Source organism: Pithys albifrons, chromosome 4 (genome assembly GCF_047495875.1).
Source record: "Pithys albifrons albifrons isolate INPA30051 chromosome 4, PitAlb_v1, whole genome shotgun sequence".
NCBI lineage: Eukaryota > Metazoa > Chordata > Aves > Passeriformes > Thamnophilidae > Pithys > Pithys albifrons.
The window spans coordinates 36251392-36270987 of NC_092461.1; the positions used below are offsets into that span (position 1 = coordinate 36251392).

General features: G+C 36.6%; 1 protein-coding gene across 10 annotated transcripts in view; it reads right to left on the minus strand.

Annotated features, from left to right (window-relative positions):
- Positions 1-19596, minus strand: part of PHF20L1 (PHD finger protein 20 like 1) — a 56056-nt gene that overhangs the window by 22023 nt on the left and 14437 nt on the right. For 8 of the 10 annotated variants that reach the window (XM_071553819.1, XM_071553816.1, XM_071553818.1 and 5 more), the window contains 6 exons: positions 18252-18459; positions 17472-17603; positions 12718-12800; positions 8751-9003; positions 6483-6668; positions 6070-6276 (listed from right to left, as the gene is read on the minus strand). In XM_071553819.1, the coding sequence (XP_071409920.1) occupies positions 6070-6276; positions 6483-6668; positions 8751-9003; positions 12718-12800; positions 17472-17603; positions 18252-18459 (1069 nt within the window). Of the gene's footprint in view, positions 1-6069; positions 6277-6482; positions 6669-8750; positions 9004-10376; positions 12801-17471; positions 17604-18251; positions 18460-19596 lie in introns of those variants that run through there. The other 2 variants (XM_071553814.1, XM_071553820.1) reach the window with 2 other exon arrangements.

Genomic DNA, 19596 nt, shown 5'->3' on the forward strand with positions numbered 1-19596 from the left:
AGCTTCTTTTATTTACTTAATTTTTCAATATTGAGTAATAGAACCATAAATGGATTTAAATAATCAGTGTTAAGATAACTTAGTAATCCATCGTTCATAAAAAGATTCTAAAGAAAAGGCAAGAACACCTCACGGCTGACTCTGCAAGGCAGTCTTACAGGCCTGGTCAGACCAACCCAACTGTAGCAGGATGCAACCCACAGGTTACATAAAAATAACTCCAGCTCCCAGTCCTGGGAGAAGAAAGTGCCACCAAGTGAGAAAGCCACAGGGGCAGTAGCAAGAGCAACAGAAAGTGAGACATCATCTACCACACCACACAGCACCTTTAAATGCCAGATGTTCCCAGCTGCCAGATGTCACCATACCATGCAATCCAGCCAGCAGCAGCTGCTCAGTTCTGTGTGCTGCCTCCTACCTCTCAATACGAGCTGCATGACCACTGCTGAGGCTACCTGAGTCCTCCCACTACCCCAAATCAACCATCTCACCTAAAACACCAGAATAATTTCAAGACTGATTTGCTACTTAGGCTCTTGCCTTTGTCTGTACTTCAAGTGCATTTAGCTTGCTGAGATACTTATCACTGACACAAAACACTACCCAAATTATTCCTTTCTTGGGATTACTCATTACCATTTGTCTCTGTTACAGGACTGAACAGTTTTGCCATCTGTAGAGCAATAAGTATATTTTAGCACATTAGCAGAAGAAAAAAGTGACACTTCCCCACATCATCATGCTATCAACGTCTTGTCTTGTTTCTATAAAGAGCACAAAAGGATCACCCAAATGCACATAATCCAGTTAGGTCACTGTCATTTTGATGAAAAGATGTGAGAACGCTCCATCCAAACAATCTCAAGAGGAATTTAATATCACCATTACATGAGTTACTATTTAAACTACATTACTGAGAAGAAATCCTGACCTAACATTCAAATCTGTTCCAATACTGATGGCCACAACACAACATACTTCAGTAGCTGAATAATATGAACACAAGCACATCTGACAAAGTAATCAACTAGTGACAAAATTACTGTTGGAGGGAACATTTATGTCGGCCAGAAATCTGCTCCGGTCACACAAATATCTATTTCAATGACAGAGCTCTCCAGACTGCCTTTCTACAGTAACCTGAAAACAGGAATTGCTATTATGCAGGCATACATTGCAATGTTATTTTTGGCTTTTATTTTTATTCATCAGAAATCATTCTAGACTAAGAATCTAAAATTCTCAAATCATAAATACAGTGTTAAGGCTTGCAAAGTTCACTTTTCAACTGTGCAACCACTATGCCTTACAAGTAACCACAAAATTAGACAAAATACATAGTCAGAGTCAGAAGGGTAAGTATCAAATACGACAAGAAAAATATTAGTTCCTTTATGGAAATACTTTTTTTTTTTGAACTGTTAGTTTTAATTGCAATTTTAATCCTGTTTAGGAGTCTAACCAGACACCTCCCACACAATGAATGTGGGTGGTCTGCAGTTAACACTCAGCAGAGAGAGAGACGAATAGAGATTAGGCTTAATAATTACTGATTTTGTCACTGTTCCAAAATCAATTTTATCACTAAAAGACTGACTTCAGATTAAAAAGAAATGCAAACCACAGCACTTCCAGTCCAGTTTCTGACACATTTCCAGTGCTGCCTCTCTTAGTCTGGCACAGGGAAGTGACACAAGCCCCTCACTTGAGCACAGGCACAGGACAGTATGTTGTGCCACAGATGCAGCAGCACAGGTGGGTTTGCAGGGGTACTGGTTATTGCAGTGGTACTGGTTATTGCAGTTCAGCAAATTCAAATAAGTTATACCAATCTGAAACAATTTGTTGATTGATATTCTATTCCATGTCTTTCAATGTTTCAAAACAGTAACAAAAATATAAATATCTGAATTAATATTCAAATTAAATCATATTGCAATAGAAACATGAATTATGCCAGTTATGTTTAATTTAGTGTTTTGAATTCCCAGTGCATAGGATCAATTTTATATCTAAACACACTTTAATTACATATCACAGACTAATACCAGATTCTGCACAAAATGATCTCTTCACGAAAGGTAAGTCCATGAAAAGGTTCTTGTTTGATTTCAGCAAACCAACCAAAACCGGGAACTTCAGGGCAGAGATTAGAGTGGCAGACATTCAAATTAGGGACTAAATCTGCTTATTAATAGATGTTTGGAGTAAAACAAACAGCAGTAAAGTGACAAAAGTTATAGTTCATCCCTCTTAAAAGCTGCATAAACTGGTAACACTGGCAAGAATTTTTAGAAAGTGACTGATCTTATTTTCTGAAAATGTTGTCCCTCAGCTGTTTCTTGTTCCTGCTGCAGCAAACTATTAGCAATGAAATTATATGAAAGCATGCCATGTTTTTTTTCTTTTAGTCTAAGTGCAAATTTCTCACATATAGTTAACCTAATGTTACTCTAGTAGCATATCATCTATAGACTAGTTAGAACTGGAGATAACAGCTAATGATAATATTGTTATTACTACTACAAATATTATACTGTAGGGTTACTGAGTGTAACAATATTTTCCTTTCACTTAAATCTCAAAACTCAGATTGCTTGCTGAAATAACGTTTGTCCAATATGTAATAGTTAAACTAAATGGTTGAGTTACAGAAACCAAGAAAAACAATTACAATTTTTTAAAAAATCACATCTACAGAAAGGTCTGAACTTCATATACTCAGAACAGAGTTAGTGTTTTGCAGGTATTCTGACTGACTCTGGATTTAAAGTCTTTGAAAGGCTAAAGTGACAAAAAGGTCAGTTACCTGCATTTTAAGCAAATCGGCAAATGAAAGCAAAGATTCTTAGTTATGTGTGTACAATATCAGGTGGTCACAAGTAGGGTCTCAAACAGTTTAGGGAAAAGCAGTACCTTTCTTCAATGACTAACAGGTACAGGTGTCTGTCAAAGTGCACAGTACTTCCATGGAGCCTGTGCACAGAAGGAATTCTAACAGAGCATCTGTGCTGCCTACAAAATTAGTAAGTTGTTAATTTTGAGCAATGATTTTGACATCTATGTGTTAATACTATGAATTCCCATTTATGAATCTGCACTTCAGTGCACCTAGTCCCTCTCCTCTGAAAAACATCAAGTCAGTAACTTTTGAATAAAGTTTTAGTATCATTTTAATAATGTGACACTTATTTCAATTCACTGAACTGATAAGCTCCATCAGAAGTCAAAACCTGCACCACCACAAATAGCCTCTCTGGGCCTACCCCAGTCCAGCTCTGTTACAGGATTGCTGATCAGAACAGTCTGTTTCAGGCTAAACACCTCCATTACCTCCATCATCTCTAAAACGATCTACACTTACCTACTTCAACAATTACAAAGACTGCAGGTCTAATTTAAGGGCACTTAGCAAAATCCAATGATGTCAGAATCTAGAACATCAGACTGTGTCAATAACACCTGAACTGCAGGAATACCATAAATAGATCCAATTTATAACATTTCTTTCAGATCAAGAAAACCCAACTTACTGAATAGTTTGGATTTTATACCAGAGTTCTCAATTTGCAGCACATGGATACACTAAAAAATGCCATATATTTAAATTGCACTGAGGCAGATGTTCCTGCATAATGCAAATTAACTTTTCTCAGTAATTTCCCTCATTGACAGGAATGATAAAGGAAAGCTTTGGACAACTCTCCTTTATATATTTGCTTGCTATTTTTTAAACAGGTTAATTGGAAAATTACTGATAAACAGAGTGGATTCTATTAGTTCTCCTGACGCATGCAAGAATTTAGTGTAATTATGTGTGGTTAAGTAATATGACTTGAGAACTTGTTCTATTTCAAAGGTAAAATGATTGCCTTCTAAAGCACAGAACACAACAACTATTCAACAGTGTAAACTAACACCAGAGGTTTCAAATCTGAACTTAAAAGTTACATTTTACGTTTTCTTCTAAGAAGAATATGAGAAGGATAAACAAGTTTTACCAGAGTTAGAAGCCTGAGATGAACTCAAAAGCCATACAAACTGTAGAGTCCTAGGGATTCAACTGAGAGGCAGCCAGCTCCAAAACATGCTGTGAAATCTCTGAATTAAAGATATCAGACTGCTTAGATTAGTCTTTCAGGGCACAAAGCTTATACTCAAGATGATGCTGGGCTACAAACTACTGAAAACTTCTACCATTTGGACAAAGTCATCGTGAAAGCTCAAGATGGAGTTCCACTGATTGCATGGAGGAAAACTGTAATACATGAAAATTAGGAAAAAAACCAGAGATTTTTCTGGAAGGGAAAACCCCAGAAGACAAAAAGGAGCTGATAAATCAGTTCCTTTAGAGCTTATAACTCTTAAAATTATATATATATATATATATATTTAAATATATATATATTTATATATATACACACAAAAAAAGCTTCATTAAGCTTTAAATACAGTATAAGCTCTATTTTCCAGTGTAGGCTGCAAGTGCTTCCAGCTTCCCACAATGGACTCAAGCAGTAATAACACATAATTATACCAGGAAATGTCTTCTCCTGACACAAATTGTATGGATGTGTCAAATAATTTTGAGTCAAATAAAGGTGTCTATAAACAAAACTTCTTTGTTCTTTAATTAGATTCAGTTGCAGGCAAGACCAAGAGTCAGCTCAAAAAGCAAACATGTACAAGTGCTCTCCTGGATGCTGGGTTTAGAACCAGCTCACTCTGACTCTGAACCAGGCCCATGACAGAATCAGGAAACTTCCAGCATTACCAACTATATATTAAATGAGCCAGAAAATGGAACAGAAACGCCGTAAGTTAAATTCTTAGTAACCAAGATGAGTTCTACCACACGGGAAACAGATGGCAATTGGAAGCTGTTGGCTTCTTTTATGATCTTGTTCAGTGAGTGGGCAAATACACATTTCCCAAAAGCACTTCTCTTAGCAGCACAAGACATGAAATAAAAAGGATTTTTACAGAAGTAATTTTCCCAAGAATTTGTGATTCTGCTGCTATGCAATGTATCAAGGGCAAATGAAGACTGTAAAATGGTTTCACTCAAGTAATTAAGTAATACTTTAATATTTTCAAAAGCTTACACGGCACCTCATTAGAAATTCCCATAGACCCTATTTTGGCAAATTAGTTTGAGAGTTTCATAAATTAATGGCCTAAGGTATATTTTAAGTGTCATACTATATCCTTTAAGGTCATGCTGTCCTCCCTCACTATCAAACATTTTTGCCAAAACTTTCCCAGAGTATAATAATTTCATTTTTTCCTCCCCTTAAGTTACTGAAAAATTTTCTCATTTAAAAAAAAGGGGGAAAAAAAGGCTTCTGAGAATTCTTTCCTGATAGTTAAAAATGCTGTGATAATCACCTACATAAAACTTATGTATGAAAAAATTATATGGACACCTAACACGCCATGGATGAAAACAGCCCACTTTTAGGTTCTGCAAACTACCATGCCAGTCCTTCCCCACATGTCTTGATTACCTCTACCCAAGTGTTTCATGTTAATCAGTTAGTCAGTAAATTGTTACACAGGGGGAGGCAGCACAGAATTCCAGTACTGGGTTCTGTGCTAATTCTGGGAGTGACCAAGTCTATAGAAAAGTTTTTGAGGATTTTTCACAAATATTTTCAGGCAACATTTCACAGTAAAGGGCAAAATTTCCACTGCAAACAAAAGCAAAGCAAAGGAATGCTGGTTTTGAAAACACCACTGTTTTAAAGCTGAAGCCACAAGTGTGTATTAGTTATGTTAAACACTTGATTAATTATTTTTAGAACTTTTTTAACAAAGTAAAATATTTTTGAAAGAAATACTGCTTCCTGTATTCCACACTCTCAGATTCTCCTTAAAGCAAGTTAGAAGAAATGCTACTGCAGCTCAAAGCCAGAGGAAGACAAAGAATATGAAGTCCAAGAAGAGTGGCAGGTTTCTGAGTGTGCAGAAAGGAAAATAAAAAGTATCCCCACTTTCTGTGGACTGAATACAGACACATTTTAACCCTACAACTATAAACCTATCTGGTTGTATACTACAAGTCTTTACCTGACGCTGTTGTAGCTACTCTTTCATCAGTTACTGCTTTGGAAGAAAGATATGTAACCATCTGAGTATCTTCCTTGTCTTTACTGGGATATTCATTACGGAAAGTGGATTCTGTGGATAATGGTGCTGTAACTTCCAAACTACGGCTTAAATCAAGAGGGAGACATGGTCCACGCTTCTCAAGTGACATATGAGCAACACCAGGTACTACATAAAAGAAAAAATGTTATATTAAAGAGGATACATGGGCCCAATAAACAACAGTCTGGACTGCAGTGTTACATAACATAGGAACAGCAAACAGCTTTAGCTACAGCAAGTCAAAATATCCCATTAGATGAAAACCATGAAAGGTCTAGTTTTTATGATTCAATTTCTCTTGGCCAGTTCTGTATTAGATTAAGATACATTACCCTCCAATTTTGATGACTGTTGGTTTTGACCACTGATGGAGAACACTTTTCCATCAGTAACTGAAGAGGGAGAAGAAACTTTTTCTACAGAATCATCAGGCAAGGAGCAAGTGGCTAAACGCTGTGATCTTCTTCTCCGCTGGCTATGTTTGTAGGATCTAGGGGAACTCACTGGCTGTGATGGACCTAAAAAGAGATCTTTCAATGTTCATGAAGCAGAGAGATATACCATCATCTTACCGTAGTATTTGAGAACTAAAGATGGGGAGCGCTTTAAGTAGCTCTTATTTGCAAAACTGGTAATCACAGTAAAATCAGTAAAAGTAATTACAAAACTGTGATTACCAGAAGCAAAAGAGCGAGCTATAGTCAAGTCATGACTCTTTTTCTATTTTTTTTTTTGCTTATTATACAGTATCAGGACACCTACTACCCCATTGATAAAGGTTGTTTTTTTAGGCAAACAGGGTATTTACAACAAGCAACCCTCCCCATAAAACCCACGAGAGTAGGCTACTTAAAATGGAAGGGGGCAGTAGGATTTAACAATAAACAGAACAAAGGATCACAGTTAAAGATCTAAGAAGTCAAGGATTGTACTAATATTCAACTTAAAATAGTAACTGAAAACAATGTTTAATTTTATATCCCACCTCCTCTCTTCTGCTAACCTGATATCAATATCCCAACTGTAATTCAAATGAACACTGCCAATGCATGGCACAGTAAGAAGGCTCCAGAACTTTATATTCAATAAAAAAGGGGCAGGGATGATTGATATAGGTTAATATAGGCCTGATTCATTAAAAACAAAAAACCCACACTCCGCTACACCTCTTCAATTTTACCCAGTTTCAGAAAATTTTGCCTTAGAAAAACATTTAAGCCACTATTACATTGTAAATCACTCATCTCTCCTCTTTTTTTAGAGTCAAAGATGCAGAGATTTAAAAATAATGACACAGCAAAACTAGGTTTCCATTAGAGGTAGCAAAAACTAGGAAGCCAAACATTAAAAGACAACAAGATCTAAGCTATTAATTAACTAACTTTAAAACTAGCTAATTTTAAAATACACTACAGAGAAGTCTAACTTAATCCAAGACATAAACATGCTCCAGGAAAACTACTTACCATTGTTCTAGGGGTGGGGATGGAAGGCGTATTACAATATAGGTGACTGCTAATATTTTGTGGGGACAAAATACAATTTTTACCGTGTCCTGAATAAATGAAGACAGCTGAATTTGCACCCCTCCCTCTCCCACTCATTTAGAGTTATCTGTGAGCAAAGATTAAAAAGAACTTATGTCATAAGGGAAAATATCAAATCAAGGTTAAGGGGAACACATGATGCAGGTTGAGTCTTCCATCCTCAATCACTATTCTAAAAGTAAAGCTAAAATGCAGGTTTCACTTACTGCACTTATTTTAACCCTTGGCCTCATCATTTCCAGAATTCCAGACTATTCTGAGCTGGAAGGGACCCACAAGGATCATCGAGTCCAACTCTTAAGTCAATGGCCCACACAGGGGATTGAACCCATTTAACATTCTTCAGGCAAAGCACCTGACACTCAATAACATTAAAAACCTAACGTAAACTTAAAAAAAATAAGTATTTTAATATTCACAAAAAATAGCATATTCAAGCATGCAGCAAAAAGCTTTCCCTGTTCTTCTGACAAACAGTATTTTGGTACTTGGCAAGCTGAACACCTATAGGATTTTTCTGGGACAAAGAAACACAATTTTTTATATTTCTCCACCACAGATCTTGAACCCATCTTCTCTTTCACATCATATTTGGAGGAAATATCACATAAGGTGACGAATGCCACAGCCAACAGGTACAGCACATCAGCCTGCTGAAGGTAAAATTTCTCAGAGAAGCAAAGTCCACACCAAGGTGTATGTCTTTTCTTTTTAATGAATCAGGCCCTTTTCAGAAGGGAGGTTTGATTTTTCCTGTATCACTGTTAATACTAATGTGGAGATTTAAGCTGGAGGGAAAGCCAACCATTAAAAGTCATGACTCTACAAACAGTAATATATTATTTAAATGTATTACTTCTGGTAGAGTAATTCAAATGCCTTATTAAGCAATTTGACTTTTAAAATACTGAGCTACCCCTGATTTTCCCGCTTGGACCCTTTATCTAAAGCAGATTAGTTTTTAAAAGCAATAGCCATTTAACAACCAAAGACAATTTCTGTAGATGTCTTATATGTAGTTACGGTATTTTTTTTTAAAATGTCTGTGCTCACTAGTTTTATTTATCACAGAAGAAGGAAGCTGAGAGACCAGCGTCAAATCCTCGACTTGTATTAATTCTGGGGAAAGTGGTGATTTAGGGGGCTTTATACACCCAGAAGAATCTCCAGATTCTTGTTTGCATTTCTTGCTGCGAGCCTTTCCTGAAGACAAAGTTGAGGATAACAGTGCAGGTTTCTGAATGTTGGCAGAACTGCTAATATCAGCTTCATTTTTTTTCTGACTTTGTGGTTTAGGTGAAATCTCCTGAATAAATAATAAAAAATTGATACTTTTATTTCAGTTTCTTCGCTGTAGTTCTTGTATTCTATTTTGATCTTTTTAAAAGCAATTTTAGTATTCAAATACACATCAAAGCAACATTAAGAACAAATGAAAACTATTTAAAATGCATCACATTAAAATTTACTTTTTTTAAAGGAGCACTATCAATTGTTTTCAGTATTCAGAAGGCTCAATTCTTACTATTTAAAATACCTGCAAAAAGCCCCAAAAATATCTTTCCTCTATTCCCCATTTAAAAATTGACCAAAGTCTTTTTGTCTCTTTCATCTCCAGATAACCAGGATTGTCAGTGCAGTCTCCATGTATGATTTGGAGAACATTTGTTACAAGCCATAATACATACACTAATGTACAATCACAGAACATCTTAAGTTGGAAGGGACCCATAAAGATCACCAAGTCCCACTGCCTGCTCCTTGCGAGACTGGCTACTGTTCAGCCATATGACTGAGTGCTGTCCAGATGCTCCTTGAACTCTGGCACTGATATGAGCAAACAATCCTTCCTCAGAGGATTGAAGTTTTAAAAAAAGTTGCCAAAATTTTCGCTACACAGTCATTTCCCTGATCTTAGCAAAAAAATTTAAGAAGTTCTGCAGGAACATAATTTTTAACACAAAATTTGTATTGTTGAGAAACTGAAAAAGTTGGCAATGCTCCTTTAAGCAATGTCTGAAAACAATGAAGTTTCCAAATACTGAGCACACTCTCACACAACCCCTTTCAGTGCTGGGAGTCTGGATTTCACCACATTATGTTTGTGCAAACATGAAGAAATCACAACTTCTAGCACCACAGGGTTAAATAGATTGCTAACTGTTGGGGAAAAATGAGCAGATAAAGAGTTAAAACAGTTTTTGAAGGAAACAGAGTAAACATATAATGCAGCTTTCCAAATTCATCAATTTTCATCCTTCTTAGCACATACTGAGTATTATTTTTAGACCGTTAGCATGCATTGACAGACATTAGCATTTTAAATTTTTAACTGGAAGGTCTTCCTACATTACTAAAACCATGCATGTGTTACAACTTGCCTAATAAGGGCAAACTACAACATCTGAACATAACTTCTTAAGCCTGCCCCCTCTTCTTGTCTCAGTTACATCACACAGCATAGTACCATCTAATAAAACCATAACTAAAAAGGCAGAAAGGTATTTCTAGAATGTGTGCACCACTTAATCCAAGCTAAAAACATCACATCTCTGGTGCTTTCAGGGTATTATTGAGTTTTGTTATAAATTGCAATTTTATTTTCCACTAGAACTTTCCACGTTCCAGAGGAGGAAAAACAAAAAAAAAAAGCAAAACAAAACCCCACAAGTGCACATTCTATGTCTGTAAAAGGGCACCCCTGAATGCTACGTGAATTGCTCGCTGGAAGTATCCTGTACAGGTCCGGTGCAAAACATCCCATTCAGCAGGCATCAGGTCTACCTTGAATAATTCAATTACACACATACTAAGTGCAGTTTATTCATTTAAATAAAATATTTCATGAACTGTAGAGTATACCTATACTGGTTATGAGAGGTATTGCCAGAAATTAATTAGAGTCGTAACTTGTAAATAAACAATTTTATTGTTCATCTTCACAGATGTGAAAGACATACTACAGCATCCATTACTTTCAAATTACAAAGTTATTTAAACAAGATTAAAAAAATTAAATTAATATTTTGATAAGGTGCTTAACCTCTTAACAGGACAAATTAACATTAAAAACCTTAATGAATTAATGTTATCCATCTAATCAGGTCTTGGTCAAAAGGAAATATAACATGACATACCCTAATACAATTAAATAAACTACTGTATCTGCAACTAATCATCTGAGATTTTGGGTTTAAGACAACTGTAAACTAAAAATATATAAACAAAAACTTCCATCAACAAAGTCAGTTTTCGGCTATTGGCCTGAATACTTCTACTACCATGTTCTGTATTACATTATTTAAAAAAACCTACAAGATATTTTACCCATTCAATTTTACAGCAGTAGCAGACAAAACCACTAAGGAATGTCAGTTTCGCTACTGGAAAACTTTTGGGGACGTTTATAACTCGACTGTTTTGATTTCAGTTTGGGCAGGAACTTAGTGAAAAAAGCTTTAAGCTCAACAATTTTCCTCCCCACAGTCCATCATTTAAACGTTTGTGAGGTTTCCGGTTTTAGTTAGAAACAAAGGAATAGGACAATTTGGTATTTTAGATGCCTCTTTAAAGGAGCTTAACTATGAGGTTTTTCAGACCATTAGCATGTAAACAATGACAGAGACATCTATTTTTTGATATCTGATCAATAAAACAGGAACAGCCGAGTTACTAAGTCTAAGAAGTAACAAAAAGGTTATAGTCAATATGCACTGCAGTTTATACTGTTGCATACACAGTCTATGTAAACCACAAAGTCCCATTCACTGCAATGGGATTCTGCATGGCAAGATTTACATTGTAATGATTCTTCCAAAAACAACATGCTGTAAGCCATTTCACAGTTTTTTGCACATTGAAAATATAACACACAGTAGCAAGAAAATCATAGTATCTTTAATATGCAAAAATTTGAGAAATGGAATGTCATGTCAATACACTGTAAACCTTTATGCAAAATATCGGTCAATGCATCGGCACCACAGCGGCTCTGCTGGCCCTTACAGCGACAGCATCAAAACAGAAAAACAGGTCCCATTGACAACACGTGCATCCAATGCAGCAGCAATGGGAAAACCAGAGCAATCCAATTATGTATCAGCTCTAAAGAACCAGTACGACCAAAATATTAAGTTTGGGGTAGGGACTGTTCATAAAGTGTGCCGGGGCTAAAGAACAGAAGTGCTTGTTAAAGAATTGCAGGCAGCAAGGCTACTTTGTTCAAACACTGCTGTTAAAAATAAATGAAAATGCATACAAAAAAGCTGTATTAAAACTACATTAAGACTCTGATTTAAATAACTGGAAAACAAAGATGTCCTGAATCAAGACTACTGTTCATCCTTAGCTTGCTTTACCATGCTCAGGCATTCAGCCCTTTTTATGGGCAAGATAATGCACAACTCGGAGTCAAGCAATGCCAGAACACAGTGGAATAAGCCAAAGACAAAATGGCAGCCTCCAGGTCCTGCCAATATGCAGGTTTAAAAATCAGACCCTTAACATTATTTAAAAGTTTCTTTTTTGTATTTATTAAAATACACACCCTTGCAAAATGTATGGCTCATTGAGCAGTTCATAAAACACATACAAGCCTACAACACCAAATTCTTACAATATAAAAGAAACTTCTTTTAAAAGAAGTCCTATGTGATGTCAAAAACCCTGTTTCAAACACAAATTAGATTTGTGTAAGGGCCTTTTCCTAAGCCTGTCTTGGTTCCAGCTAGAAAACTGGACCTTGGGACACTGGTCTCCACTCATTTGTTATATGGAGACGCCTTTTTATTTTGTTTTCTGTTAGTTTTCTAACACAAAAGCTCATTATTGAAATTCAAGTCAACACGTTTAGAGACAATTAAATTCAATACTTCTGGCTCTGCCAGAAATGTAAACATAAGATGAATTTTCAGTTCCCTGTTATATCTGAAGGGGAAATTTTTTATGTTGTAGGTACTACATCTCCATGGCACACTCCAGTGGGAACTTTGCAAAAGAATCAAACTCTACCATTTCATACCTGCTCCAGGACTGGAGCTGTTTCTTTGTTGCCTTCCTTTTTTTCAGCACCATCCGCAACAACAGCTTTGGATGCCAATAAACCTTAGGAGAAAATTTGCAGATATTTATAGTTAGAAGCACCTTGCAACAAGAATCTGTATAAAACAAAGCAGAACACTGAGAAAGAAATATGACCTTCATTTATCTACAAAACAACTCTTTCCAAAATGGCTCCATGTAAAGCTGAACACTTCAAATTATAAGAGACAAAAAGTTTCAAAAAAGGACATTCCTGAGATGGCATCCTTATAACACAGAAAGTACTTCTCTGGCAGTTCCACTCACAAGAAGAAAATCAAGTTACCAATTGTAAAATAAAGCCTCACCATCCTTCCAAAGCCCAAGCACTTGGGCTTTAAAACCATACCTATGATATATAAGTACATTTTGCAGTCAGAATTATTTACAAAACTGTTCTCTCTCTCCCCTTTCCATTCTTTAAGAAATTCCCATCAGCATTTGTATTACTACAAATTATTTGTAGTATTTGTATTACTACTTAACTCTAATACATGCAAACCTTTCTTAGACAGAATACAACAAGGGGAATTTAATTTCCAAACAAATATTCTCAGTAGTGGAGCTCCCAAATTACCTCAATAACAACGCCATATTGGGAGCAAATATATACATTAGAATATGTAACTTCATTCACACACTTATGTACAGTATCACTACAACAAAAAAGCTGTAAAAGATGAGGCAATATAAGAAAGCTTTCTGTCAGCAAAGCATATGGCAATAGCTTCCGCTGTGCCTCACACAGTAACTTTAACTGCCTAAGTATGCAGAGAAAGAAAAAGTTCTATGCCATAAGACAAAGTAGAACTGATAAAACCTGAAAAGCACAAATCTGAATAAAAACTACTATTATAACATCTGAGAATGCCATTACTGGGGATGAAACTTTGAAGTCCCCCAAAATAACTTGGCAAATTCAGAGGGAATTCCTGTTACACTCTATGAGTAATTAGGTATGTCCAATATTAACTTAAGGTGAACAATGCCCAAGGAATTATAAATTAGTGAAGCCTGGGCTCTCTGAAACTGTTCACAACATAAAAATAAATCAAAAATATTTCAGCTTTCCACAATAAACACGATACTTTGTTTCATTTACGATTCACATTAGATTAAGTTATGCTTCAGTTTAGATTAACTGCAAAGCATAAACTTACTTAGCCCTATCACATAACAAATAAAATTGTAAGGTATAATTTTAATTCTGCATTAGGCTACATAAAAGATTTAGACTTTATGGCCTAAAATAAATACTTATGACTCATATTATCCTGTTTAAATCAAGTTGCAAAAACTGCAGTGTTATTTATCTTGACCATCATGCATCTATACCAAAAAGTACAAAAGAATTCTCAGTATTAAGTGAAGTAGTTTTAAATACAAAACAAGCTACAGTCTGTGAGGAAGTTCTATAATCGCAGGTTGCCCAGAGAAGAGTAGCTGCCCCCTCCCTGGAAGATTTCAAGGGCAGGCTGGATGACGTTTTGAGAAAGGTGGCCTAGTGGAAGGTGCCCCTGCCCATGGCAGTGGGGTTGGAATTAGATGACCTTGAAAATCCCCTCTAACCCAAACAATTACTTTTACTTTTAGCTAGATGCTCAGTGCTCATAAATTCAAGTAATTAAATGAATCTAGATTCTGCCAGATGTGTCAATATACACTCCTCACTATCTCCTTCTTCTCTACTCCATTAAGCATGTTTCTAACCAACCACAGCACCTGTAGAAGGACAAAGCCACTCCACAACTACAGCAGCAGGACTAGAGGCTCACCATCCTCTGTCAGGAACAGCACGTAACAAACCAAAACCATGGGGTGGCACAGTGAACCAGAAATGTTTTGTTCTGTAAGATTACTGCAGATGTTACCTGTGGTATCATTTTATCTGGTTTTTTACGTAGCAACACTGCAGCATGAGATGAGGAAGCAAACATTCCAATGGAGGCAAAAACTAACTGGAAGGAGACATTAATTCGTGCTTAGCAGGAAATGTAATTTCCACCAGTGCTGGCAGCAGAAGAAAAAGGAGTGAAGAAAGCATCTTTATTTTGTTGAATGGGAGCAAAGAATACCTGATCCAGCTGTCACCCGTGTAGCAGACAAGATCTTTCTGCACCAAATGCTGAATGTTGAACTGAAATCCAGAGAACTGTTCCCTTCAGACAGCCTCCTACAACCAACCTGGTAAATTGTTTTCCTAACAGCTACAATCCCTTATTATTCTTTTGTAGCCACTATGATGGGTACACCAGCATGATTCCCAACCACCCTGCAAAACTAAAAGTTCACGCTGGAGACACAAATGACACTTCATAAGTATTTCAAGTGTAAAAAATAAAGATGGGGCAAGATAAAGTTTGATCATTACATTTTCAACATGTGCAATAAAAAACCTAGTGCAGTATGAGTTGCAAAAGTGTGTTAATTTGAGAAGAGTTACACAAGATAACTCCCAAGTATGGCATATTGTATTTAACGGATTAATTCACTCTGACTGAAAGGTAACACACTGTCTGCTAGCAGAGTATGACTTCGTGGAGACAGATACACACATTTTAAAATTATAATAACGTCACAGGGTGCAAAATCGTGGCTTCTGATTATTCAGTACAGTCTATATGAGCCTGTCATTACTCTCATAAAGCTCCTTAGGAATGAAGAATCTATCCACAAACATAGTTAAATATGATTTCTAAAGCTACAGGTTTTTCAGCTGGTTTTGTTATCTTCTGCCATTTACTGCTATTGGAAAGAAACTAACAGGGTTCTGTAAAAATGGGTCACTAGTCTATACTTCTTATACTACTACTGTTCATGGCAGCAATTAAATTCGATTGTAACTGAGGATGCACATAGTATGGGCAAAGGAGAGTAGAAGCTGATAAACTAGACATTCATTAGCTAAACATGGAACCAAAGGAGGCTTTCAGGGATGAAAATCCTGGAGGCAAACGATGGGTTTTTCTAAAGACTGCTTCTTCTGTATGAGAACACATCTTTTTCATCCCTCCTTGGATGAAAATCTGGACATGAGCCACCAACACTATCTCGGGCTTCATCAAAAGCAGCATGGCAAGCAGGTCAAGGGAAGGGATTCTGTCCCTCTGCTCTGCTCTGGTGAGACCCATCCTGCAGTGCTGCATCCAGCTCTGGGATCCTCAGAACTGGAAGGACATAGACCTGTTGGAGCAAGTCCAGAGGAGGGACCCAAAGATAATCAGAGTGCTGGAACACTTCTCCTATGAGGAAAGACAGAGAATTCAGATTGTTCAGCCTGAAAAAATGAAGGCTCTGGTGAGACTGTATAGCACTGCCCAGTGCCTAAAAGGGGTGTAGAAGAGAGCTGGAGAGGGACATTCTGCAAGGGCATGGAGGAGGAGGACAAAAGGGATGGATTCAAACTGAAAGAGAGTAGGTTTAGATTAGGCATTAGAAAGAAATTCTTTCCTGTGAGAGTGGTGAGGCACTGGCATAGGGTGCCCTGAGAAGCTGTGGATGCCTAATCCCTGGAAGTATCAAGACCAGGCTGGATGGGGCTTTGAGCAACTTGGTCTACTGGAAGGCATCCCTGCCCATAGCAAGGGGGTTAGAAGCAGATGAACTTTTAGGTCCCTTCCAACTCAACCATTCCATGATTTGCATCTGTTCACGCTGACCCATACTGACCCATTTGATTTTCTCCTTTAGACTGAAGTACTGATTGAGAGACTGAAACAGAACCACACTCATAAACTGACTAAACATCCTCCACTGCAGACCTATGAAAAGCAGGATAAGCCAAACAAATATGAAAAAAGTCTCATTATGCAATCTGGTAAATTATTTTTGTTTTACAGAAACAACTAAGACTTCTTATCTACTACCAAACACCACCCCCCACTCCCCCCAAACAAAAAAACCCTCTCATTTGTAGAACAGAAAATTTTGTCAGCCTTCACACCAAATATTAATGACTAGAATAATGAGTGGAATGCACTTTTCTTTTACAGTCTGTCCAAGAGTCCCTCTGTTAAGGGGAGACTTCAAAACTTCTTCCCACCCAGCTTTTGAAACACATCTGATACTTTGGCAGCACAAGTACAAAGATATGACCTCATCTTAAATACTGACAGTATCAATACTAGCAACACAGTTTGCTTATTTGGAGGAACACAATTTGAAATAATTCTTTCACAGTTAAATAAATTTCTACTCATTTTTTGAATAAATGCATTTTTCAACTTTTAAAGATAAGACCAATTATTCCTTTTCTTGTTGTACAGAATGTATTCTATAGTTTAATCCCTGTTTTCCATTAATACCTTTGAGCAATACAGGTAGGGAATGATGACCTAGACAGTGGAAAAAAAAATTCAGATCTTAATTGCTTCAATTTGTGGCTTGGCTTGTGTATTTCTGAATGACATACTGTGAACTGTTTTCAGCAACAATTTTAATTTATGACAAAACATTTACTGTTTCTCCACAGGTAACCATAGCTTTAATTTACAGTGCTCGCGTGTGACTCATGACCTTGTTAAAAAGTTGTACAAACCCCAAATTCCTTTGAAATTCCAAACAAGTATAAGACTGCAGTGACCATGTGCCTAATGAGTGTGCATCTATGCAATCTACTCCAGTACCTTCTCTATAAGCACGCATATTTCACTACAAGGAAAACGAACAAAGTGAACAACAAAAAAAGTACTTTACCAGTGATCTTGTTAAGACGAGCTCTCTTTGCCTGAAATGAGTTTCCTAGATTACTTTTCCTCTTGTGTGATAACGTGCTCTCTGCCTGCACAAAGGCCATCTTTGGAACATCCACTACAGGAAATCCTACTTCTAAACACAAGAGAAATCTCATTAACTCACATTTCATAAATTCATTAAAAAAACGCCGAATACTTAAAGAATTGCTATTAGAATACTGCAGCAAAGAAACTTTAGAAGTCTATTAAAAATGAAAGTGATACACTCTGAAGATGTAGTATTACACACTGAAGCATCAGATGAAGATTAGCAGAAAATTTTTACTCAATCTTATGAGAAATCAGTATTAAAGACTATTAAAATGAACAAATTTATATCAACCCAGAAATAGTTTCAAGCATCCCCAAACATAGATATATCTTTCATATTGGAATTCTTTTTCCTTAAAACAAGATCAGGGATCACCTCACAGGTAACAGAAGATGCAGGAATATGAACCAAAGTGTACACTGAAATCATTGAAAAAAGAAAACAATGCTCTGTTTTTGATAAAGCTGGTCAGAAGTTTTGCACAAAAGTAAATGCTGACTGAACTAGTCTTATCTGATAGAAATGGTTTCTGAACTGATTAACATTATGTATCAGAAAGCTATCGTAACAGAAAATGAGACATCTTCCACTGGAAATAACAGCTATTACTTAATTGCAAAATTAACAACAGGAATTCTACTTCAACACTATATAAACCACAAATTTTTCTTTTATGGAACACGCTTTTACCAAATGTGTCACTAGATGTAGGCTCTTCTTCCTTTTTTTGGACATCCTGCATGATTGTAGAGGTTGAGGTTTCTTCCTTTTTTGAAGGAACTTTCAGCCATTTTCTGTCCTCTTTATCTTTATTGCTGTTTGCGCTGGTTCTAGGTTTACTTCCTGCTTTGTTCTTGGCTGCTGCTGCAGCAGCAGCTTTGACCAAAGCGATCCAATCCTCCAAAAAGGAAAAACAGTAAATAAGTATTAAAAAGTGCCTGAGATTCACATAGAAAATACTCTTAAACCCACTGAAACTTCATCTACAAATGTACAAGAGCAGTCCAATTTATTTTGATAGTTACTAGTCAAGGACTGGTAGAATGAGTTTCCCAAACAGACGGAATAAACTTGAAGTACTATCAGTATGCTGCACAAATAAAAAGAAAAAATACTTAAAAAAACCCCTCTGTGCACAGAACTATGGCTCCACACACTCCCTGTTACCTACTTTTTGTGTCATTGCTTTACAAACCCAGGATCTCCCAAACCCAGAACACTGACATTTTCCTTACCCTTCTGGCTCTGAAATACACAATTCCACAGTTGTTGAACTGTTGTGCAAAGCTACAGCCACCTCAAAGCCTGGTCCAGCTCCATGATTGGGCAGAGTCCTCTACTGAATTAAACTGATAAAGCAGGGATAACTCCCACTTAATTATCCCTGTGTTTCTGGAATAACTACAGATAGCACTCTTGTTCTTTCTGTATTACATATGACATGTTTCATCCAGTAATTGTAATAAAGTGCTCTATAATATGACTCAATTTTACAAACCATACTTATGGCAATAAAAGGGACATTTTTGATAATGGCTTATTTTGACCATACAGAAACATTCAAGGAGTGTACAACAGAACTTGAATCCCAAATGAATCTATTTTTTGGCATTTAGACCAAGTCAAGCCACCCTGTATCAATGCAGAGAACTAAATACTACTTACAAGGCTGAGCCCAGCTCTTCCCACTAGTTTGGAACAATCAGACTCCTGCTTTATGTTTCCTGACTGTAAAAATCGATCCTTTTGACTAAAGTATTTTTTTCAAATCCTCCATTATATCAAGGTACAGATTTTTTCATGGAGAAGTTATATGTGATGTTAAAGGCAATAGCAATGAGCCACCAGTCAGAACTAAGCATTTGGCTACAAGTACTACCACACGCAAAAAAGTACAATAGAGACTACTTTTTGTCTAGTTGCACGAGTGCTTTACAGACAGTAATTTTTCTCCCCCCACGAAGTGCAGACAGACTATTTTATTCTGGAGTATTTCCTTGTTATGTCACCATATGAGATACCTAAAGTAGCTTGA